The 24,242-nt window shown below is 57.2% G+C and overlaps 1 protein-coding gene across 2 annotated transcripts; it reads left to right on the forward strand.

The window, feature by feature from the left end:
- The first annotated feature begins 862 nt into the window (after window positions 1–862).
- On the forward strand, window positions 863–15,389 carry MYMK (myomaker, myoblast fusion factor). Of its 2 annotated transcripts, none has more exons than XM_065529897.2 (5): window positions 863–1,051; window positions 9,175–9,289; window positions 10,435–10,583; window positions 13,815–13,931; window positions 14,641–14,929. In XM_065529897.2, the coding sequence occupies exons 1-5, from the start codon at window positions 992–994 to the stop codon at window positions 14,788–14,790; spliced, it is 591 nt and encodes a 196-aa protein (XP_065385969.1). In that variant the 5' UTR covers window positions 863–991; the 3' UTR covers window positions 14,791–14,929. The 2 variants fall into 2 exon arrangements, with proteins under 2 accessions (XP_065385969.1, XP_005580559.1); XM_005580502.5 differs by lacking the exon at window positions 863–1,051 and adding an exon at window positions 4,578–4,827 and having other exon boundaries at window positions 14,641–15,389.
- The last annotated feature ends 8,853 nt before the right edge of the window (window positions 15,390–24,242 follow it).

The raw sequence follows: 24,242 nt of genomic DNA on the forward strand, positions 1-24,242 counted from the left end.
GCTGACCCAGGTGTGGCTGTGCCCTCTCAGTCACACTCAGTGAGTGGCATTTGCCAGGCACCATCCCACAGCCCTGCAGAGGGGAGCAGGTAACAGATGTGCAGTTTGGGCAAGCCCAGGTTCGAGCCCCAACCCCTCTCCCAGCTCCTGGGTCTCTGTAAATGGAAGATGGGTCTCCCCGCTTCAGAGGGTAAGGAGTCCCTGGTTCACACAACAGACATTAGCCCTTGCCAGAGGCCGGGCTGGCAGCTGAGCTGTTCACATCTGTGCATTCTTCAGCCCCTGCAGCAACCCTGAAAGGCAGGCATCCCTCAAGCTCCATTCTGCAGACGAGGACACTGAGGCTCCCAGGGCCAAGGGCACACAGAGGTCCTAGAGCTAGGATGGGCCGAGCCCCCCACCTGGCTCACTTGGCAGGTGTTCAGAAGCTGGGGGTAGTGTGCTGCTCATCTTCAGCCTGCAGCTGAGGACGATGTTGGATTGCTCATCGCAGCCCTGGCCGAAGAGGCACACGCAGAGCCATGTCCTGCGCGGGGGAGGACCCTGAGTGGCAGTCCAGGCAGGCATGGGGACCCCGAGGAGCAGGCAGAAGGCAGCAAAGCCTGTGCTCCTCCCAACAATTGTGGGGGAGCCTCCGTGGGCCCCACGGAGAGCCCAGGCACAAGGATTGCTGTGCGCTGGGGTGACCTAGTGCTGTAGGTCAGGTGTTCAAAATGTAGAGGACGCAAATGCAGCTGCCAGCCAGTCCTCCTGGGCCGGGCAGACAGACAGCTGTTGGGAGGCGGGAGCTGCCTGACATTCCAGGCATTTCAGGGCCTCTATAAAGCAGGGGCGCTCCTGCGGCTGTGGGGACTAGGGAAGGGGAGTGCGGGGCAGCCCCACTCACCAGCGTGGGACAGGACCAGCCCGTTGGAGCCCACTGGGGCCTGCCATCTGCTGGGCAGAGGAGGGCTGCTGCTGCTCCCTGGGCCTCAGTCTCCTCCTCTGTAAAATGGGGAGAACAGAGGCCTCCACCCCACCTCCCGGCTGCTGGAAGGGCCCAACGAGAAAGGTATGAAGAGTCCTTGGTACATGGCCAGCGCCAACCAACCATCTGTCCATGGACATGATTGGTTTTCAAGACACATTCAGTGCCATGGGGGTTCTGAGCACAGAGAGCCCACACCCCTCTGGGGGGTCAGGAGAAGCTGAGGCTACACAGGGAACCAGGGGAGGGTCTCCTGGCAGAAGGCCATGCAGAGGCCCAGAGCCTGGAGGGCATGTGGCTGTGGGGATCTGGTTTGGCTGAAGTCTGGAGCAGGTGAAGCGTGGGGTGGATGCCAGGGACTCCTGAATGGTGGGCTGGCAGGCAGGGGCCATGGGAGGTTTCGGGGTGGGAAGGACCAGGGATGCCAGCTCATGTCTGTGCTAGCTCAGAGCCTGTCCAGGTCGAGCAGCTCCTGGCCTGGCCCAATCCTGCGCCCCCCACCCTGTGTCTCCTGGGGCGGCGACACCCCCCACAGCAGCCGGTCTGGCTTTTCCACTCTGCCTTCCCCTCTCCCAGCTCCCCAGGCCAATCGCTTCCCCTGCTCCAGGGAGAACCGAGGGTCATTTCAGTCCTGTTCAGAGCTGGACGCCTTCCCCAGAGCCAGCTGGTCTGCGTCCAGGCGGCCAGGGCTCGGACGGGAGCCACACACAGCCCGCCCCCCCTTCACCTCCGTTCTGCACTCCACCACCTCCCTCAGAGGGCAGCTCACGTTCCAGCCTTTCTGCAGGGGCTCCTCGGGCTGCCCCAGGCCCAGCCACCTGTCTCCCCCCTTTGGGACTGTCCCTCCCGGCCCCCACTCTCCTTAATCGCTGCAACACATGTGTGGCTCCGCTTCCCTCTCCACCTCCTCCCCCTTTGCTTTTTCCCTTCCCCAAGCTTACAGCCCTGGCCCTGGAGTTTACAGCTGCAAAAAAAAACACACACACACTCATGCACAAAACCAACTGTGGAATGTTTTCCTGCTTTCGAGCGGGGTTTATGGCTCCAGAGGGCTCTCTCCTCCACTGCCTCTCATAGCACCTGACATCGAATTGTATTTCCTCAGCACTCTTTTCCACTCTTACTGAAAGCTGGGCTAGGGGCTGGAGACTAGGGCCCAGTACGAGCCGGAGCAGAGGGGCCGAGAGGTGAGGATCAAGGAGGATCAGGGCCCCCGCCGTGATAGGCCCACAGGGGATCGTGCGCCTCCTACCAGAGCCGCACACACAGCAGGTCTGGTTTTTCCATTTGGAGAGGGAACTGGGCTCCTCAGAGGCCAGACTGAAGTGTGCGGCAGCCCCGCCTCCTTGGACTTTCATTCATTCTTTTAACAAAGTCATTCATTCAGCCAGTGTGCGCTGAACACCACCATGTGCCAGGCTTGGGCGTCGGGGGCGGGGCAGGGAGCCAGCCAGCCAGAACCCTGGGCCCTGGATCCTGCAGTCCAAGGGGGCCACAGTCCAGACAACCCAACACCAACATCTCGGCTGAGGTGGCTGGTGCTAGGTCAGGAACGACGTGGCATACAGGGCACTGCGTGGAGCCCCTCAGCTTTCCTTGGGGGCGGTGGGGGGCGGGTGCTGTTCGTCACAGAAGCCTTCCCCACAGACAGGCTGTCTAGGCTGCAGGCAGAGGGAGCAAGGCATTAACCAGAACAGGCGGGGCAGGAAGTGCCTCCCTGCAGGGGAGGTGGGAGGCTGGGAGGAGAGGAGGCAGCGTCTGAGAGTGTGCATGGGGGCTGGGGGGACGGGTCTGGGCCGTAGATGGCCTGGTGGTCTCTGTGAGCACTTGGACTTCACCCTTCGGGCTGTGGGGGCCTCAGAAGAGTCTTAAGCAGGAGAATGAGACATATCAAGTCAGACGTTTCATTGCAAACAGCAGAAATGGGCTCCAGCCAACTTAAGACAAGAGAGATTTCTGGAAAGGTCTGTGGGAGCTCCCACATGGAGGGAAAGGTGGAACAGCCGAGCCTCACAAGGCAGGACTGGCCCAGCAGCCTCTCTTGGAGTGGCCAGTGCTGAGACAGTCCTCGGTCTTGCTGTCCTCAGATTCTAATTTCCAGGAGAACAAAGGTGCGGGAATACTACACTGGACGCCACCCACCAGCAACCAAAGGGACTGGCCACCAGTAGGGCAGGGACAAATTGCATAGACATTACATTGTGAGCAAAAGAAGCCAGATCCAAAAGAGTCCATGGTCTATTTGTAATAGGCAGTCAGGTTACGGGGGCAGAAATCACATCAGTGGCTGCCTCGGCAGGGGGCTCACTGGAAAGGGCTCAGGAGAATATCCTGGGTGGGGAGGATGGACACTGTGGTGGTTACAAAGGTGCATTTTCATCAAACTATACATGTAAAATCTGTGCATTTTGTCCTATGTGAATTACATCACAGTGAAAAAAGAGAATGGAAGTAAAAGCTGTTCTTTTGCGAACAACAAATCAATTAATCCAGGGAAAGAGAGTCTGCCTGGGTAGCTCAGACCACACACACCCATCATTCCTTGGCCAGGGGATAGGGGGCACCCTGCCAGACAGCTCCCCCAAGACCTCTTACAACGAGGGAAGGTAATTTCCAGAAGGCCAGCCAAAGAGCTGTTGTCAATGGAAGACGGAAAAAACACCAAGAGGGCACGCACCGGCCTGGTGCTTGGAACACTGAAAGAGATGGTCCCCGGTTGTTTACTTATAATGTGAAACAGTGTAACCAAGTAGAAAAGAATGTTAGTTTCATTAGTCTAGCCACCACGGAAACCTGTGTGGGGCAAGAGCTGATGAGTGAGAAGTATATGTGGGCTGGTAAGGTGGGAAATTTATCTACAAGGTCCTTTTAATGATTGGAATTGGCAAAATCTTGGGTTCTCTCACCTCAGGCCACCCATGGACACGTGACCCAAGCAGCAGCATCCACCAGGCTTCTCATTCTGGGGGGGAGGACCAGGATGGAAAATGTCTGGAAGGCAGGGATTGTCCTATTGGGGACTTTTCCCCAAGGTTGTTGCCTCAGATAAAAGAAATGTGGTCTCCTTGAATCCTTGAATTAACTCCTCTGGCCTCAGGAAGGAAGGAAGGAAGGAAGAACGAACGAACGAAAGAATGAACGAACGAACGAAAGAAGGAAGGAAGGAAGGAGAGAGAGAAAGAGAAGGCCAAGTGCAATGGCTCACACCTGCAATCCCAACATTTTGAGAGGCCAAGGTGGGCGGATCACCTGAGGTCAGGAGTTTGAGACCAGCCTGGCCAACGCGGTGAAACCCTGTCTCTACTAAAAATACAAAAATTAGCTGGGTGTGGTGGCGGGCACTTGTCATCCCAGCTACTCCAGAGGCTGAGGCAGGAGAATGGCATGAACCCGGGAGGCGGAGGTTGCAGTGAGCCGAGATCACACCACTGCACTCCAGCCTGGGCCACAGGGCGAGACTCCGTCTCAAAAAAAGAAAAGAGAAAATCAGAGACAAGTGCTGGTCACGTGGCGCGTCAGCTGTCGGCCCTCCCCATGTGTTGCTTGACATGTGCACGTACATCCCCGCCTCCGTCCAGGGCATTTAAACCCTCTCGTGGGCGCTCCCCGCAGCTGCCATCAGAGCCCTGCCCAAAGGGAGCTGGCCTTCCCCCTTCGTGCTCCTGTGCTGGGGACCCAGGGCGCCAGCACCCACCCCGCCCCAGCCAGTGCTTCCCTCCAGGCCTATGGGGACGCTGGTGGCCAAGCTACTCCTGCCCACCCTCAGCAGCCTGGCCTTCCTCCCCACTGTCAGCATCGCGGCCAAGAGGCGGTTCCACATGGAGGCCATGGTCTACCTCTTCACCCTGTTCTTCGTGGCGGTGAGTCTGGGGGCCGGGAGGAAGACCCGCACGTGCCCCATCTTGGAGACAGAGGAGAGGCTGTCTGTCCACAGCGTTCTTGTATTGAGTGATGGGCAGAAGTGATTTGAAAATGAAAGAGCAAGCCCAGGTGGGGTCTGGAGACTGAAGAGAGAGGACTGGGGGAGTCCCTTCCCCTCTCTGGACCTCAGTTTTCCCATCTGTGCCAGGAAGTTGCTCTGGGATCACTGCCTGTGTGAGACCAAGCCCGGGGTGGAGCAGGGCCATTGAGTTGAGAGTAAGCCCTTCCAGGGTGCCCCTCTTCTCAGCTGCTAATCAATGCCCCCACGGCTGCCCATGGGCCACCTCCGCTCCCTACCTCTCTTCCAGCTCTACCCACAGGCCACGATGGAGCAGAGGTGGATGGAGAAAGCCAGGCCTGGGAAAGGGTCTGTGGGGTTTAGGGAGTGTGAAGGCTGGGGTGAGTGAGTCTGATTTCCAGAATCCTGGAGCTGCCCTGGCTCAGGAGGGCCTGCTGGTCTCTCCCTCTTCTGGGGCCTACTTCTCTCTCTGTGGATCCGTCTTTCTCTTTCTATTTATATGTCTGGCTGGCTGACTGTCTCCGCTCTCTCTCTCTCTCTCTCTGGCTCTCTCCTGCTCTCTGTTTCCTGGTACCTGTCATTGGGTGATTTTATCCGTCTTTCAATGGAGCACCCGGAACCCCATCTGTCTTTGTTTCTGAGGTCCCTGTTTCTGGGACCCCTGTGTCCCCTGTCTTCTCTCTCTGGGTCTCTTTCAATCTGTGTTTCTCATATTGGTTTTCTATGTCTAGTTTTCTCTGTTTCTCTTTTTTTCCTTTCTCTGTCTGTCTGGTTCTCTTTTGATTCGTGGAACTCGATTCCCATGGAATTCACTCTCTCTCAAGCTCTTGATCCCACCCTCACTGGTTGTAGTCCCCTGACTCTCCGTGTGTCTCTCTGGTGTCTATCCACCTCTCCAACTTCTCTCTATGTATATCTCTCCATCTATCTCTATATCTACCCATTCATCTACCTGTGATCTATTCATCTATTACCATCTCTCCATTCAGCCATCATTTATGTGTCTCGGTACCCCCTGCCTGCCTGCCTCTGTCTTTCTGACTCCGCTAACATGCCCTACTGCTGGACTCCTACAAGTGGTGCCCCACCTCTTGCTCTCCCGAAACCTTCGTTGCTCACCTTCCATCAGACCCCTCCTTCAATGACAGCCCAATCCCCAGCACGACACCCGCTCTGGGGAGGCAAGCATCCCACTAGCCTCCTTCTTGGGGCAGTGCTGGGCCCAACCTGTGAAAACTCCACCTCCTCTCCCCAGACAGCCTCCTTCTCCAGCAGCAGGGCCTCTATAGGCAAGAATGCCAAGTGCATGTGAGTGCACACAGGCAGTCCTGAGCGGGTGAGGCCCGTGAGCTCCCACATGTGTTTGCAAGTGTGTATTCACATGTTATGTCTGCATCCTGAATTGGTCAAGTCCAATTTTGCCTGCAATGGCAGAAGTTGAGTGTGTGTGCGTGGGCTGGGAGCAAGGCATCCCCTCCAGTGTGTGCCGCTCCTAAGGGTGACAGTGGCCTGGGGCAGGCTGGGTCCATTGTTGAACCAGATGCCCTGGAGCTTCTGACTCCACCTCCAGAGCCAGCACCCAGGGTAGGGGACTGGGCGGGGCTCTGTGCACAGCATCTGATTCACCTCCCCCGCAAGCCCAGGATCTTGATTCCCGTTTGGCAGATGAAGAAACCGAATCCCAGAGAGGCAGAGTCACTTGTGCCACTGTGAGATCAAACTCTTCAGAGCTCCCGACTCACCCAAATGCCACTGCGTTCGCTCCTCTGGGACTCCAGCCTGGGCTAGGGCTAGGAAGCCTCTTGGACAGATGAGAGACCGAGGCCCAGAGCAGAGCCAGGATTTCTCTGCAGGTCCCAGGGCCTTAGCGCAGGGAGAAAAGCTGGGGTCTTATTCTCAAGACTCCTGTTAGACCTAGCCCAGCAAACCACAAGCACCCACCAGGCCACCCCTCCCTGCCTGGGCCTCGGCTGGCCCCACAGCTGCCTCTGCACTGGTCTCAAGGGCCCCACCCTACCCCACCCAGAGTGGCAGGGGCAGCTGCCTCTCGTGACAAATGTCCTCCGGCCTCAAAGCCACACTCAGTCCCTCTCAAAGCTCTGCCGTCCGCATGGCGTCCCTTTCCTTCCAATCAGGCCCCTCCCATGACAATCTCCATGTCTGTGCCAGATGCCTTGCTGTGGGTGCAAACCCCACGGAGACGGTGTGCTCATCCCCATACAACAGAGGAGGCTCCCCCTGCCAGCCACTCACCTGAGCTCCCACTGGGAGCATCTGTGAAGTCAAGCACCCAAGCCTGAGCTCTGACCCACCGGGTCCCCAGCCACACCCACCCCGCCAGTGCCCCAGCTAGGCCAGGTCTGCCCCTGCACTGCAGGATGGCAGGGTGCCAAGCACTGCTCTGTTTCACCTCTTTGGGAGGCAGTGCTCCTCTGAAGTTCACTTTCCCCACCTGTCAAACAGAGCTAAGTTCCCACCATCGGGAGGAGCCAAGGGCCTAGTGGCAGAGGCTCTGGGTCCCCAGGGTGAGCCAGCTCTCCTTCAGACTGCTCAGAGCCTGGCCTCCCCATCCCTGAACACACACAGCAAACACTCTATGTTGGGAGCCGTCCATGCAGCTGGGACCAGACAGAGCCATTCCTGCTCCTGACGGGCCAAGGGAATCTCACAGTGAATGCCTTAATCACACGTGACGATCTGTGCTCCAGGGAGGTGCACAGACAGCAGGTGATGGGGCTGGGGTCGGGGATGGGAGGGAGCCAGGAGAAGAGGAGAACAGCCTAGGGCCGGAGTCCTCCTCACTCCTGTCTCCCACAGAAGTGTAAGCACCTTGATCAGGCCCCTCCTGAAGCTTCCCTGTCCCCAAGGTAAACATTAATGTCCACCACTGGTCACCCTCCTCTAGCCGCGTCTTTGCCAGTCTCATTTCAAGAAAGGTGCGCCACAGACAGCTCAGCATAATCTTCTGGATGAACCTGACAAGAACAGAGAGAAGCCAGACTGCCTCCTCCCTTGTTTTACATACTGGATCTCTATTAATGCCTCCTAGGTGCACCTTCCCTTTAGGCCATGTACAATTGCCATTGGTAGGAGCACTCCACTTTGACCCCGACTTGCCCGCTCCCCAGATCACCCAGGGTCCCCGCTCCATCTGTGGTGTCCCTGTCGCCTCCAGACACGGGCTGCTTTCCAGCACGCCTGCTCCTCCTGCTGAGCTGGGCTGACCAAGAGTACCCCGTGCTGGTTCCCAAGCTTGTTTGTGCCAGTTGAACCTGTCAAAATAATTATGTCATGTAATTAAATATTACCTAAAATGATGAAATGCGAATGCAAAAGGAGGGAGAGATGTTTCCATAGAAAAGTGGTTGACTGCTTGGAAAACACTCCCTTATAAGCGTTTTGCTTTAAAAATTGCCATGAAAGTGGGTGTTGGGGAGGCGACTACGAGAGTGTAGGGCAGGGATGGACGAGCCTAGGGGGCTGTGTTCAGCTTCTGCGAGGGGTTCTCCGAGATCTTCATCCACATTAAGGCAACAGAAACCAGGAGCTGCAGCCTGGCTTTCAATGTGGGCCCTGCCAGCCACAGCAGCGCCACGGGGAATCTGTTCAAAATGCACGTTTTTCTGTTCAACCCAGCCCTCCCGAATCAGCAACTCTCAGGCAGGGCTCAGTACCTGTGTCTAAATCAGGCCTCAGGTGTTCCGATGCCCACTCGAGCCTGCGAACACTGCTGCAGTGTAGACCAGTCATCAGAGGGGTAATGTGTGCAAGAAAAGGTCCCAGGAGCCCCCGAAGAGCAAAGGAGCCCTCAGAGAGGCTCTGGCCTCACATCCAAAGATTGACGAATGAACTCGCTGCTTTGTGCTTCCAGGAAACGCAGATGCTGAAGGTCCAGGGAGAGCCATGTAGGGTCCCCCCGGAGACCGCCCCACCTAAGCGGGCTTCACCTGAGTGATCACTCAGTCTCCACCCAGTCCTGCCAGTGCAGATGAGCGAATTCTGCTGAGGTGACATTCAGTGAACCCTTGGCACACCCCAGCCCCTGGACACCTCACTGGCATGAGCCAATTAATCCCCACAGCACCCTCTGCGGGAGTGCTCGGCAGTACCCCCATTTTTCAGATAGGGAGACTGAGGCACACAGTCATTAAGTGACACCCCGAAGTGACTTCTCGCAGCCAGCACGTGGTCTGGCGCTCTGGGTGCCGTGGCTCGGGGACCAGCCCCGGCCTCTTTGTGCTGTGACCGCCTGTGGGTTTTCCGGCAGCTCCACCATGCCTGCAACGGACCCGGCTTGTCTGTGCTGTGCTTCATGCGACACGACATCCTGGAATACTTCAGCGTCTACGGAACAGCCCTGAGCATGTGGGTCTCGCTGATGGGTGAGTGGCCACCCCCTGCAGCCAAGCCTTGCAGACGAGGACCGGCTCCCCAGTGTCCACACGCCCACCCTCAAACCAGCCCCGTCCCAGCCCTCCAGCCCCACTCACTCCCATCCCCAGAAACCTCTTCCCTTGTCTGGGTTTCAGGGTTGTGATTATGAAAAAGAATATACACCTCTTAAATGCCTTGATGCCGATTTTTCATATCCATTTAAAATGACTCATTTAGTAAAAGCTTGTTGTGACACATTTCAGCAGCAGAGGCAGACAAAGGAAAAACTGAAAATGTTCCCTCCTGTCGCCCCTTCCCTGGGAGGACCGCTGTTCACTGCTCAGGGAATTGGCTTCCTAGACTTTCATACAGACATCCGCACACGCGGGTGATATCCAGCCTGGGAGGCAGGACCGTTCATAAGCCCCCTGTCCCACCATGTTTTTTTCCACTTACTGTTGTCTGTGGCAAGGTCCCCATGACCTGAAGGCTCCCTGCCATCCAACCAGGCCTGGGAGGGGCTTCGCTTCTTCCCGTGAATCTTAGTGTCTTTGTCCTGCGATCCTATGGGATAGATTCGATCCCATTCACTTTGCATAGTGATTATGGATTTTTAGTCACAGAGTCTCACTCTGCCACTCGGGCCGGAGTGCAGTGGCGTGAACACAGCTCCCTGCAGCCTCGAACTCACAGCCTCAAGCCACCCTCCCACCTCAGCCTCACAAGTAGTTGGGATGACAGGCATGCACCACGACACCCACCGAATTTTTTGTGGAGATGGGGTTCCCGCTATGTTGCCCAGGCTGGTCTCGAACTCCTGGTCTCAGACGATCCTCCCGTCTCGGCCTCCCAAAGCACTGAGATTGTAGACCTGAACCACCACAACTAGCTGTGGTCTATTTATTAAAACAAGGTGCTGGGAGCACAATCCAAGCTGCTGTGTCCATGGGGGAAGCAGCAGGCTGCCGGTCCTCTCAAATTGGCTGGAGTTCAGACCCCTTAATGACCAGGCTGGGCCTCAGGGTCTCGCTGGCTGAGGGGATGCCGAGAGAGGGCACCTACAGTTTGCCTCCTGGGGGGTGGGGGGTGGGGGGCAGCCAGGAGGAGCGAGAGGGAACACTCATCTCCCCCAGTGTCTCCCTGGCCCCTCCAGCACTGGCCGACTTCGATGAGCCCAAGAGGTCAACATTTGTGATGTTCGGCGTCCTGACCATTGCTGTGAGGATCTACCACGACCGCTGGGGCTACGGGGTGTACTCAGGCCCCATCGGCACAGCCATCCTCATCATTGCGGCAAAGTGGGTGCGTACCGTGTGAGCCTCGATGAACAGGGACCCAGGAGGCCCGTCACCTCTCCCCTGTCTGACTCCTCCTGCCTTGGATCTTCGTTTACCTCCTGCCTCACAGGCAAATGGGTAGATGCAGGAATTCAGTGAAAACACATAGAAAATGGCCATCAGGTGCTCCGGCTGTGCAGTGTGTGACTCTTGTCTGTACCTACCAGCTCCAGACTGAGCCCAAGTTACCCAACCTCTCACCTCCATGCCCGTACCTGTAAAGCAGGTGTTGTCATTATACCCCCTGCCTGTCTCATGGGGTGGTTCAGGCACCTGAAGTCCTGGCATGCAGCCTGGCTTCCAATGTGCTCCACACATAGGAGCTATTTATTATCACTCTCATCATCACTCTTACTACAGCTGCTTTAGAGATGCAACATTAACTTGGAAAATGGCCTGGGGTAATCTGGGAAGACTTCCTGGAGGGAGTGAGCCTTGACTTGGCTCTAGCCAGGAGGGAGAGTGTGGTATGAGAGTGAGGAAACCTGGGCCAGAGCTTCTAGCACAGACAGCCTCTTGCAGAGCAGCAAGGCTCTGGCACCCATGAGGCCCTCACACAGTTCTCAGTGCTCCCTGCTCCCTCTGTCCTATCAAAGCCCTCCTGGCTCAGGACCAAACCCCACTCAAACTCGCCCAAGCTAAAGAGGGATCCTAGGGCAGAATAGACCCGGGGCATCTCCTGGGACCCCAGAACAGGAGGGAGCTTACCCTTGCAGGGGTCTCGCAGACCTGGGGGGCCAGCAGGCTTCAGCCTGAGCCTGCCCTCCAGGCCTGCAGCAGCCGAGGCACCTGAACATCCGTCTGCTGCATTTCACCTCTTTGGATGCCACCTGAAGTCTCAGGGTCCCAGCTGCAAGTGCTAAGAGAGGACCTGGCCTGGTCCAGCCCAGCCACACTGCCAGCCCCAGTCAGGACCATAGGGTACCCAGCAAGCCAGAGGGCAGCTGTCAGTGCAGGAGGGCCCACGGCTGTGAGGAGAGCAATCAAGTTCTGGCAGGCAGCTTGCAAAACGTGTCCCAATCCTCCCCACAGCCAAGGAGCACAGAACTGATTTGCCATTTGGCCTATGAAGAAACTAAGGCATGGAGGCCTCAGCAACTTAACAGGACATTATGGTAGGGCAGTGGCTGGGCCAGGACTTGACTTTTTTTTTTTTTTTTTTTCGAGACGGAGTTTCTCTCTTGTCACCCAGGCTGGAGTGCAATGGCGCCAACTCCGCCTCCCAGGTTCAAGTGATTCTCCTGTCTCAGCCTCCTGAGTAGCTGGGATTACAGGCGCCCGCCATCATGCCCAGCTAAGTTTTATATTTTTAGTAGAGATAGGGTTTCACCATGTTGGCCCAGCTGGTCCTGAACTCCTGACCTCAGGTGATCTGCCTGCCTTGGCCTCCCAAAGTGCTGGAATTACAGGCGTGAGCCACCGTGCCTGGCTGGACTTGACTTTTTGAGCAGGAGACAGAGGACCTGCTTTCTGTCTCCAACTTGAGGAAGCACAGCTAACCCTGGGCTGACCCAGAAGGCCCCTGGGAGTTGCCTGGCAGGGAGAGAGAGAGCGCTGGGCATCAGTGGCCTGGACCAAGGTGGGTGGCGGCAAGGAGCGTGCTGGGGCCCTGGGCCCTGGCCACCCACCTCTCGCTTCCTTCTGTCCCCGAAGGTTGCTCCTCCCGCTGGTCTTGGCCAGGTCTGAACTGGGCTGAATTGTGATTGGCCAGAAGAGAATTCACTGGTGGGTTTCCCACCAAGAGCCACGAGACTGCCAAGGCCCTCAGACTGCAGATCCGGCCACAGGAGCCCAAGATGGGCCGCCCACCTCCCCGCATCTGGGACTCAAATTGTTGTTTTCTAGACCATTTATTGTGGAGTTTATTTTAGATTTTCAAGGGCAATTGTTTCCTGGAATGAGGGTGGATTTTTCTCCCTGAGCCTCGTCCCCTCTTGGGAGGGGTAGAGCAATGACAGTCCTGGAGAAAGAGGGAGGGAGGGTTGGGTGATGGCGCCCTTTCAATAGTGCCAGGCCCGCTGCGTGACCTGGGGCAGGCTCCTCCCTTCTCCCTGGTGTTACCACTGCAGGACCGGCTCGAGGTGGGCTGGCAGCCGTGGTCACTGCAGCCAGGGTCACACGGTCCAGCTGTCTTCACGCTACTGCGCGACTGCAGGTGCCCAATTCCTTGTTGGCAATGGAATTCCAGAAAACGGAAAGCCGGGCATCAATTCATCATTCACTGGGTGGCGAAACCTGACCTGACCCAGCATAAGGCTCTTCGTGCTCTTTGCATAGGCCACTCAGCAATGGGTGCAGTTAGGGGGTGCTGCCCCCACCCCCAGGCGCTTGTGCCACACGCTGTGTGTCTGACGGTTTATCCCACTGAAATCTAAAGCCTCCTGAGTGTACCCCATGGGCCTGGCCCCACTCTGAGGCCGCCAACACCCAACCCTCCCTCCTTCCTCCCCCACAAGGCTGTCGTTCCCCAGCCCCTCCCAAGAGGGGACCAGGCTCAGGGAGAAAAATCCACCCTCATTCCAGGAAAAAACTGCCCTTGCAAATCCCAAATAGACTCCACGTGAAGTGGCCTAGAAAACACAAGGCGGGTCCCAGGGATGTGGCCCCACCCTTCCCGCATCTTCCTCGGAATGCAAACCCCTCTCTAAGCGGAAACGGCCACGTGAGCCTTCCTAAGCACTGGGACCTGAGAATCGGTGCTGGCCAAGTGTGTCTAATGAGGACTGAGATAGGTCCTTTAACTAGGAAAGCAAAAGATGCTTGTCCGTGGCTCAGGGACCACCACAAGTGCCACTCCCATGGGCCACACTGGGCTGGCAGGTCCAGTACCTTCCTTCATAAGCAATCATGGAGTCTAGTCCCCCTGGGGCTCCCCTCCGGCGGAGAGGAGACATGCAAGGGTGGCGTTGTCACATCCCAAAGAGGCGGGAGGGCAGCGGGGTCCTCACGGGGCACACGGCCTGGAGGCTCCCTTCCCAGCCATCCAGTGTGGGGTCTCTGGTGGGTCCCACCGTGAAGGGCCCTGTCCAGCAGAAGCCATCTGAGGCTGGGTGTGGCAGGAGGCTCCTGAGCCTCCTCTCCTGCCGGGAGAGGGCTGGGGTGAGCCTGTGCAGGGCCGGCTCTCGGGCTGGTTTGGGAAGGGGCGTTCCCGAGTGCTGTGACCTGAAAGCTTTGCTGTGGCCTCCTGTCCCCGCAGCTGCAGAAGATGAAGGAGAAGAAGGGCCTGTACCCAGACAAGAGCGTCTACACCCAGCAGATAGGCCCCGGCCTCTGCTTCGGGGCGCTGGCCCTGATGCTACGCTTCTTCTTCGAGGTACCAAGCCCAGCGGGGAGGTGTCCTGTGCCCCAGAGCCCACTCGGCGTGGCTCTGCTCAGCTGGGAAACCAGGGCTGTGCCCATGTTGGGGGGACTCTGACAGCCCCAGGCCAAAGTCAGGCATTAGTCCCTGCTCACTAACCCCTCCCAGAGCTATGTTGGGGGCACTGCCGTCCCCGGCACCACCAGCACCATGGCCTGTGTGGATCTGGAGGTCACAGAGAGACCAAAGCTGGCCGCCTACAGAAAGCTGGCATCTCAGATGGCAGCACAGCCTGAGAGAGGCCTGGGGCAGGTGTCCGACACCTGGAGGAGGGAGGGAGGGAGGGGAGGAGACAGGGAAGGAAGGAGGGAGAAAGTGGAGAAGGGAGGGAGGAGCAGGGGAAGAGGGATAAGGAGAGAAAAGAGGGGAGATGGAGGAAGGGAGGGAGGGTAGGAAGGAGAGAAGGATGGAGGAAGAAAAGGACAGCAGAGAGAAGGGATGGGGAGGAAGGAAGGAGTGCAGCCTGGAGAATGGCACAGGCCCTCACTGCTCTGGGGTTAGGTGGAGAGAAAGGCCACCATGAGCGCGACCCTGGGGGAGGATTCCTGCAGGTGTCCCAGTGCCCAGGAAGAGGCGCAGGCCTTGAGGGGCTCGGCTGGGTCTTGCAGAGGGAGGAGCCTTGGGGAGGGGCTGAGGCCCCAGACTGATCGCCTGCCCCCCGCAGGACTGGGACTACACCTATGTCCACAGCTTCTACCACTGTGCCCTGGCCATGTCCTTTGTTCTGCTGCTGCCCAAGGTCAACAAGAAGGCTGGAGCCCCGGGGGCCCCGGCCAAGCTGGACTGCTCCACCCTGTGCTGTGCTTGTGTCTGATGCTGCGCCCAGCCCGGCTCTGAGCCCCTGCCCTCCCCAGCTCACGCTTGGCCAGAGTCCCAGACAGTTTCTCCTCCTGCAGCTCCTGCTGTCCTTCCCTGCCCCAGAGCATCCAGGAGAAACATCTCTTGCATACCCTAAGAGGCCCCCGGGGGTCTGTGAAGGGCCCATCACACTGCACTAAATGCTTCTTAAGAACCCGCTTATTCCGTTGTGACGGGGTGCACAGCAGCAGGACCAAGCTGGAAAGATAAGAATGTTCTCCTCCCAGGCCTTGTCACGACCCATTGGCGTGTCTGGTGGAGCCCTAGGTCTGGCGTCTGCCCACCCCACTGCTGGCCAGCGGCCCAGGAGTCCCAGCCGTGTGCCAGCCATGACGGGGGGGCTCCCATGTCTTCAGTTTTCTCCTGGGAACTGCTATCACCATCTCTGTCCTGTGTCCTCAGGCTCCGAGCAACCCCATTTAGGAAGCTGGGACCATCGGGGCCAGCTGGATCCCTGGCCCAGGCCAGTCTGGCCCCACCCCTTCCGCTGGGTCCCTGAATCAAGCCGTTTTCATAATTATAACCAATAAGAAGTGCCTCAATGTATCAACCTCACTGCATCCCAGACACTTTATATACATCCTAACCCTTAAAACAAGACTCAGCCAAGCGTCATCCCACCCCCACCAAAACCTTGTTCAGGGCCCGGAACGGGGGCTGCCTCTCTAGAGTGGGTGGTGTGGGAGGTGTGAGCACCGCTTCTGGTCCTCAGCACCCACATGCTGGCTTTTAGCCCTGCACGCCGTCCCCAGCGTGGAAAGGTGATGGGTTTGGGTGCGGTGCCCGTGAGCAGAAGCTGCAGGGCCCAAATGCTGGGCTCCCTCGGCTGGGCCTCCCTGCTGTGCGGTGGGCGGTCCTGTCTGTGAAGGACTGCGGGGGTGGCGGCAGTAGGTCCCAGACATCACCTCACAACCTGCGTCCCCCGGCACCCAGCGATTCCAGGCCCATCTGTCAGGCAGGAAGTTACCTACACCTGTCTGGGGCCTGTTTGTGTTTCCAGACGGTGCCACCGGCTTGGGAGTGGTTGCCCAGGTCCACTGCCCATGGAAAGAGGGCGGTGATTTGTCCCGGAGTCACCCCCTGCTCGCCTCCAGGGCTGGGAGAGAGCTGGCTCAACTCCTGGGCTGGGGACAGGGCCACCCTCTAGGCTCCTCCCCCATACGGTTGCTCTGACTCCCTGGCCTGGTGACCCCATCTGCTGCCCTGCCTGCCTGACAGCCTGGCATCCCCCAAGTCTCAGGGGTCCCTGGCCTGCCCCTTCCTCACCCGGCGTCCCTCCTGGCCTCGAAGGGCAGGCACAGAGGACAGCCAAGCTCAGCCCTTTCCTGGCCCTGGAGTCTTTGAATACAGAGCAGCCCACGGCTGGTGCTCTCTCCCCAGCCCTCAGGGTATGAGCAAGCTGAGGCTCCGGCATCCAGGGCTCCAAGCCCATCCACCCAACAGTGGGGCAGGGACATGTCCTGTGTGTCGCCATTATAGGGCCAAAGACACCCAACTTCTGTGCCCTGACCTGGGGTTGGGGGGCAGGCATGGCGCTGCCTCTGTGGGCTTCCAGTCCACCTGAGGACACCACACATACACACACGCACGTGCACACATGTACACACTCCATACACCACAGATATGCACGTGCACACATGTACACACTCCATAAACCAGACATACACACACATGCACACATGTACACACTCCATACACCACACACTCATGTGCACACATGTACACACTCCATACACCACACACACCACAGATACACACACATGCACACATGTACACACTCCATACACCACAGACCACACATACATGCACATGCACACATGTACACACTCCATAAACCACACATACACACCACACACACACGAGCACACATGTACACACTCCATACACCACACACACCACACATACCACACATACATGCACATGCACACAAGTACACGCTCCATAAACCACACATACACACATGCACATGCACACATGTACACACTCCATACACCACACACATACACACACATGTGCATACATATACACACTCCATATACCATACACACCACACATACACGCACGTGCACACATGTACACACTCCATACACCACACACACCACACATACACGCACGTGCACACATGTACACACTCCATACACCACACACACCACACATACACACCACACATACATACACATGCACACAAGTACACGCTCCATAAACCACACATACACACATGCACATGCACACATGTACACACTCCATACACCACACACATACACACACATGTGCACACATGTACACACTCCATACACCACACACACCACACATACACACCACACATGCACATGCACACAAGTACACGCTCCATAAACCACACATACACACATGCACATGCACACATGTACACACTCCATACACCACACACATACACACACATGTGCATACATATACACACTCCATACACCACACACACCACACATACATGCACGTGCACACATGTACACACTCCATACACCACACACACCACACATACACGCACATGCACACATGTACACACTCCATACACCACACACACCACACATACACACGTGCACACATGTACACACTGTATACACCACACATACACGTGTACACATGTACACACTCCATACACCACACACACACACGCACCTGCACACACGTACACACTACATACACCACACACGTACACACACGTGCACACATGTACACACTCCATACACCACACACATATACACACGCACATGCACACACGTACACACTCCATACACCACACACATACATACACCTGCACACACGTACATACTCCATACACCACACACATACACACACGTGCACACATGTACACACTCCAAACACCATGCACATACACACATGCACATGCACACATGTACACGCTCCATACACCACACATACACACACATGTGCACACATGTACACACTCCATACACCACACACACGCACCTGCACACATGTACACACTCCATACACCACACACACCACACATACACGCACGCAAGTGCACACACGTACACACTCCATACACCACACATACACATGCACGTGCACACATGTACACACTCCATACACCCACACACGCTGCACACACTGAGAAAAGACAGGGCGTCCTTGAGCCGGTGTCTTCCCCTCTGGCCCCGTGTGGAGACCACATGAGCCTCACACCAGGTATTGTAGGGGACAGGCTCTGGGGGCCCCGCAGCTGGAGAGCCCTGGACATCCCTGCAGAAGCAGGCACCTGCACGGTGGCCGCCCCACCTCCCTCCCCGCCACAGCTAGCAGCCAGCACCCCCCCTTCCCGCCCTGCAGCAGCAGCACATGGAAAGTTGGAGGCGGCAGGCCACTCCGAGCAGGGCGGCGGCGAGGGCCCTGCCAAGCGCGAAGGGTCACGCTGGCAGGCTCCTCACTGCAGCGATTTACGAAGGCCGTCCGGAGCCTGGCCAAGTCTGTAAGTCACGGACAATTAGGAGGCGCGCTCCAGCCCTCAGTCCCTGCCCACCGCTGCAGGCTCCCGGGCTCGAGGCCCAGCCTCGCCCCTCCCGACGGGGGCAGCCCCCTCCTCTACACAGGCAACCCCTCGGGGACCCCAGGCCACAGTCCTGAGCCCACTTTGCTAATAAGGACACCGAGGGCCAGGGATGTCAGACAGCTTGGGATGGTGGCTGCTGGGTGGGAGACAGTGCCAGGATCTTGCCAGTCCCCCAGCTGTGTCTCCCTCCTGTGGCCTCGGGCACCATGGCCTACTTTGACATCTTGGGGGCTTTGACCAGAGAGCCAGGTAGGGAGTACCCAGGAAGGGGCCACCCTGCTCCCTTGACACCAAGAATGGTCACCCCAATGCTGCAAGATGACAAGAAAGAAACATCGTGGCCTGCAGACGCAAGCACCTCTGAATCCCTGTGTCTACCAGCCCCAAGGGTGTCGTGTCCCTGGAATCTGAGAAAGGGCCTCCAAGGCCGCCCCAGCCAGAACTCCCTCTCCCCGGCCCTGATCGGGAGACCCGGAGACTGTGAGTCCAGTGCTTGGAAAAGTAGTTCTAGATGCCACTAGGAGTCCCCAGATAGCACTGGCCAAGAGGACTTGCTTTAGTGGTGGGGACACTCTGGGCTGCCCGGCACGCCTAGTGCCTGGGCATTTGCAAAGTGGTCGGTACAACCAAGAACCTGAATCTTTAAATGTTAGCTCATTTTTATTTTATTTATTTTTTTTTGAGACGGAGTCTCGCTCTGTCGCCCAGGCTGGAGTGCAGTGGCGCGATCTCGGCTCACGGCAAGCTCCGCCTCCCGGGTTCACGCCATTCTCCTGCCTCAGCCTCCCGAGTAGCTGGGACTACAGGCGCCCGCCACCTCGCCCGGCTAGTTTTTTGTATTTTTTTTTTAGTAGAGACGGGGTTTCACCGTGTTAGCCAGGATGGTCTCGATCTCCTGACCTTGTGATCCGCCTGTCTCGGCCTCCCAAAGTGCTGGGATTATAAGCCTGAGCCACCGCTCCCGGTCAGCTCATTTTAAATAATTTAAATTTAAATAGTCACATGGATCCGGCCAGGCACGGTGGCTCACGCCTGTAATCCCAGCACTTTGGGAGGCCGAGGTGGGCAGATCACGAGGTCAGGAGATCAAGACCATCCTGGCTAACACGGTGAAACCCTGTCTCTACTAAAAATACCAAAAAAAAAAAAAAAAAAAGTCACATGGGTGGCATTGCAGATGAAATCCAGGACGCCCAGTTGCGTTTCAATTCCAGATCTATAGCAGATGCTCACGTAGCATAAACCCCGTGAGCTACTGGAGAGACACTTGCATGAGACACACCTACACCAAAAAATGATTCATTGTGTATCTGAAATCGAGTTTAACCCTGAGTTTTCTGTTTGATTGGGCAGCCCTGTCCATGTGGCTAGTGGTTACTGCGCAGGACGGTGCATCTGCTGGAAACAAAAGGGATGGGACAGCTCTGAGGACTCTTGGTGACTGAATGGCCATGTGCTTCCCCGGCTGGATCATTTCCCACTCTGGGGGGATGAGTGGGCACACACCCAGCAACAGCCTCCCTGAACCTAGGAGCAGAAGCAGTCTGGGCCTCACCCATCACAGTGCCAGGGTCAGCCACACCCCAGCCCCACGCCCCGGCCTGCCCACGCCTGTGCCCCGCTGGGGCACACACCATACCCCGTCCTGGCACACATAGCAGGAGCCCAGCTCAGGGGAGACTGCGGCACACCTCGGGCAGCACCAACGCAGAGACCGATTCTAAACACTTAACGGCAACATAAACAGAACAGGCACCTTCACCTCCCCGCAGCTGGTGTGAGGCTGGCACGGCATGGGGCAGTGCTTGGGCCCCCAGCCAGGCCGTCCTCTGTTTGCACAAGCGGAGGCGTTTTTTGTCTGAGGGCAGTCTGCGTGCTGTGGCCTTTGTCGTGTCTGCTACTGAAATTTCCTGTCTCTGTTATTCTCTTCTCCAGTAAGACGATCTGAAACCCAAAACTTTTATTGCCCCTTTTAAAAAGGCTTTACAGCTCCCCATCTACTTCATAGACTGTCCTGCTGTCAGGGCTGGGATTGTAGTTAGGGCAAGCACACACTGGACTCCGGGAAAGGAATTCACCCTGGTCTCAGCCGCAGGGGCTTGGCTGGGAGGACATGGAGGAGGAGGGGGGCAGGGGATGTTTCTGCAGAGTCGGCAGGAAGCCCCGGGGTGTAAATCTCCTTTGCCGGTGAGCTGGTTACCAAAGCTAGCAGCCTAAGGTGGTGAGAGGCAGCAGAGTGCGTGCAGCCCTGGGGCCCCCTGCCAGGCCACCTCTCCATGTCTAGATGACCCTGGGGCCATTTCTGCCGAGCTCTGCATCCGGATTCCCCACCTGTGAATGGGAACAGCAGCCTCAGCCCCGCCGCCCTGCCGACCATGCAGGTCCCTTTGAGTAAATTAAGTCAGTGGCTGGCTGACTAGAAAGGTGGCAAGGGAGTTTAAAGGGCAGAAGAGGCAGGAGGCAGATGGGGCAGGTGGGGGTCAGGACCCCAGCTCTCCTTCTATGAGCTCAGGCAAGTTCCCTGCATTCTCTTGGCCTTGGTTTCCCCTTTTGTAATAGTGACTGCCTCGTATGGATGCTGTTAAGATTAAATGACACATTTATTACAAAGCATCCAGCACAGTATTTTTTAAAAGACTTTTTTTATGGCAATCATTATTATTTTCATTATTATTGGTCAAGAGCAAAAAAATGAATATATATATATATATATATACACACACACACACATATATATATATATTTTGTTGTTGTTGTTGTTTTGAGACTGAGTCTTACTCTGTTGCCCAGGCTGGAGTGCAGTGGCGCAATCTTGGCTCACCACAACCTCTGCCTCCCGGGTTCAAGCGATTCTCCTGCCTCAGCCTCCCAAGTAGCTGGGACTACAGGCGTGTGCCACCATGCCCGGCTAATTTTTGTATTTTTAGTAAAGACGGGGTTTCACTATGTTGGCTGGTCTCGAACTCCTGACCTCATGATCCGCCAGCCTCAGCCTCCCAAAGTGCTGGGATTACAGGCGTGAGCCACCGCGCCCAGTCAAATCTCTAGACTTTAACAGGGGTATCTGTCCTTATCATCAGGGAGTATTCACTGCAGTTAAGGAACCAAATACCCACGTTTGCCAAGGAAACAAATTGCTTCATACCAAGTGCCCAGGAATTAATTATGGATTAAGAAAGTAAGGAAGGAAGGCTGCCTGAAAGAGGAAGGTTGGAGACTGAAACTAGAAAAGCAAAGTGGACTGAACCCTGTGAGCCTGCAGATGCCCAACTCTCGGGCCATGTGTATGATGGCTTCTTCATTCCATGGTTCTGAGTCTAGCCATGGCCCTGTGCCCTGAACCTCCCCAGATCTGCTGTACCCTTCCAATCGGGGCAGCAAGAAAGCCGCCACTGCCCACTTGGAGAGAACGGTGCCAGCAGGAGACCGTGTGTCTGTTGCTGGCTTCTGTCCCAGGACAGGGAGATGGACTGAGTCTAGGGTGTGTCTATCCTGTGTTCATGGTCACCTGTGGCCAAAGGCGGAGGAAAAAGGTGACTTTGCTGGGCTTTTCTCCTGCCCTCCCTCAAGAGGGAGGATTTGTGGCCAACTGAGCCCATGAGCAGGACTTGGGAGGCAGACGCAGGCTGGCCTCGTGGTGTGGCCTTGCGTGTGAAAGTACTGACAGGCGACCCTTCCCCTCCAACCATCTCAGGTGAATCGTGCCCTGTGTCACATCACCAGCTCTGTCCTGGGCTTTCTGTGGCACCCCAACACCTGACCTGAAACAGCAGGAAACAGGGGGCTCGGTCCCAGGGTCCAGCTTAAACGTCACCCCTTCCTGAGTGTCTCCATGTGCCGCACAGCTTTCCCAACCCCAAGGAATCACACGAGTCCAGCAGACCCGGGCTCTGCCTTCCGATGACGCACAGACTGATGGGGAAGGCAGACCCAGACCTGAGCCATTGCAGGGGGTCGGGGGAGTGAGGTGCTGGTCAGAAAGGCTGCCCAGTGCGGGTGCTGCTGGGAGACCCGAAGGAGAAGGGGCCAATGGACCAGGGAGAGGGAGAAAGATCTAATGGGGTTTGCCTGGGAACTGCAAAGGTGGGCGTCAGTGGGCAGGTCCTGAGGATGTGAGGGTTTTAGATGGGGGAGCCTGACAGTGGGGTCTGGCTTCCATGAAGAGGTGGGCAGTGGTAGAAAGAGACGAGGAAGGCTGCTGCCCACTGGGAGGGAGCCAAGCCCACCAGGCAGGAGTGTGGGGAGGAGGGAGGCGCTGGGAGAGCGAAGGTGGCATCAGCAGGACTCGCTGGGGGCCCACCAGTCCCCCAGCTGGTTTTCCAGTGGTGCAAAGTCCAGTCACCGGTCACTGGTGGTGCCTGGGACATATGTCCCTCCTGCAGTTCTCAGCCATGGCCCCCAGCCTGAGGGAGCTGCCCTGGTCTGGGAGGGATATTGAGGCAAACTGTTGCCAGCAATCATAGCTCAAAGCTTTTGGACAGCCGGCTTGCTTGTTAAAGCCACAGAGAGTCAAGGTCACCCCCAGTTGCCTAGTCATTCATTCCCCTGCAGTCTTTGCACGACGGGGGTGGCGGGAGAGCCGTCGCTCAGGGCCCAGCCTGCATTGCACAGGCCAAGACCATGCCCAGCAGGCCAGGGGCGGATGTGCTCCCATGAAGCCTGGAAGCTCGGCCCAGGCTGGGAGTGTCTCGATCAGCATCGCGTTCCCGCGCTCCGCCTGGCGGGCCTTAGGCAGGCACTTAACAAATATTTGTCAAATGAATGGATGAGTGGATTTTTCCATATCTGCCTTGGCAAGGACAGGTTTATGCCTCCCTGACGAGTCCACATGCAAAAACAGTTAGTCAGTGACCACAGAAGACGGCCTTGACCCCGCTGACCTGCGCACCGGCCGCAGGCGGGAGCAGGCCATGAGCCGGAAAGGAACTGGCTCTGGAGTACCCACCCTGGGGCTGTGTGACCTTGGGCAAGGCCCTTCACCCCCCAAAACTTCTAGCAGTGACACCTGCTTATCCTACCAGGGCCATCCAAGGGAACAACACAAGTGAAAGTACCAGCCCCACCCAGCCCACCACTGAGAACCTGGCCTGGGTTCAGTCCCGCCCGGGGCCAGGAAGGCAGCAGAGGTGCACGGGCCCCTCAGTCTCATCAGCAAACTGTACCACGTTGTTAAGCTGCCATCCTGTCTAGGGCAATAGGGGCATGGCCCCCACACCCCCTACCCGCACACACTGTGGAGAAGCAAAAGAGACAAAAGCTGCATCCTGCTCACAGGGAAACCCCTGTAGCCCAGGGGGCCCAGTTTCACCCCAGGAGGAGCCCCGAGGAGCCAGCAGACGGCCGTGACCACCCCAAGCTCAGGGCCAGTGGCCGGGCCTGGCCAGGGCTTCTGCCCCATCACTCCCTTCCCTTCCGAGAAGCTGGGCCCCTTGGGCCTTCGTTGGGTTTTGTTTTCCTAACAGCTCGGCTAACAGGAGCCCGCTGGCCTAGAGCCCCGGCTGGAGCCAGGCTATCGAGTAGCTGCGGCCACATCTGGAAGACGTTTGGGCAGAGTTCGCCACCGCCCCCCCTCCCCGCACCACAGCAGGCTGATAAGCGTCTGCTGCTGGCTTGGAGCTCCGGGAAGCCGCAGCCTCAGACCACCGGCCCTGGCTGCCTGAGCCTTCCAGAGGTGGGAGAGGAGGGGCGGAGGAAACTGGGGCGTTCTCTGGCCCCTGGCCTGCCAGCCCATTCCAGAAACCGCAATGGCAGAACCAAAGGATGTCAGCACAGAAGGCAGCCTCAGAGGCCCCAGAGCTCCACTTGTGCCTCCTGCAGACACCTGCTCTTCTATGCTGGGTCCCGTGGTGCCTTCGTCC

The sequence above is a fragment of the Macaca fascicularis genome, chromosome 15 (assembly GCF_037993035.2).
Source record: "Macaca fascicularis isolate 582-1 chromosome 15, T2T-MFA8v1.1".
Taxonomy (NCBI): Eukaryota; Metazoa; Chordata; class Mammalia; order Primates; family Cercopithecidae; genus Macaca; species Macaca fascicularis.

Excerpts from the sequence above, each read along its gene's own strand:
- MYMK (XM_005580502.5), top strand. The coding sequence starts at position 4,693 with ATGGGGACGCTGGTGGCCAAGCTACTCCTGCCCACCCTCAGCAGCCTG. Across the intron at positions 10,584-13,814 it reads TCATCATTGCGGCAAAGTGG|CTGCAGAAGATGAAGGAGAA; the intron begins GTGCGTACCGTG and ends CTGTCCCCGCAG. Across the intron at positions 13,932-14,640 it reads TGCTACGCTTCTTCTTCGAG|GACTGGGACTACACCTATGT; the intron begins GTACCAAGCCCA and ends TGCCCCCCGCAG.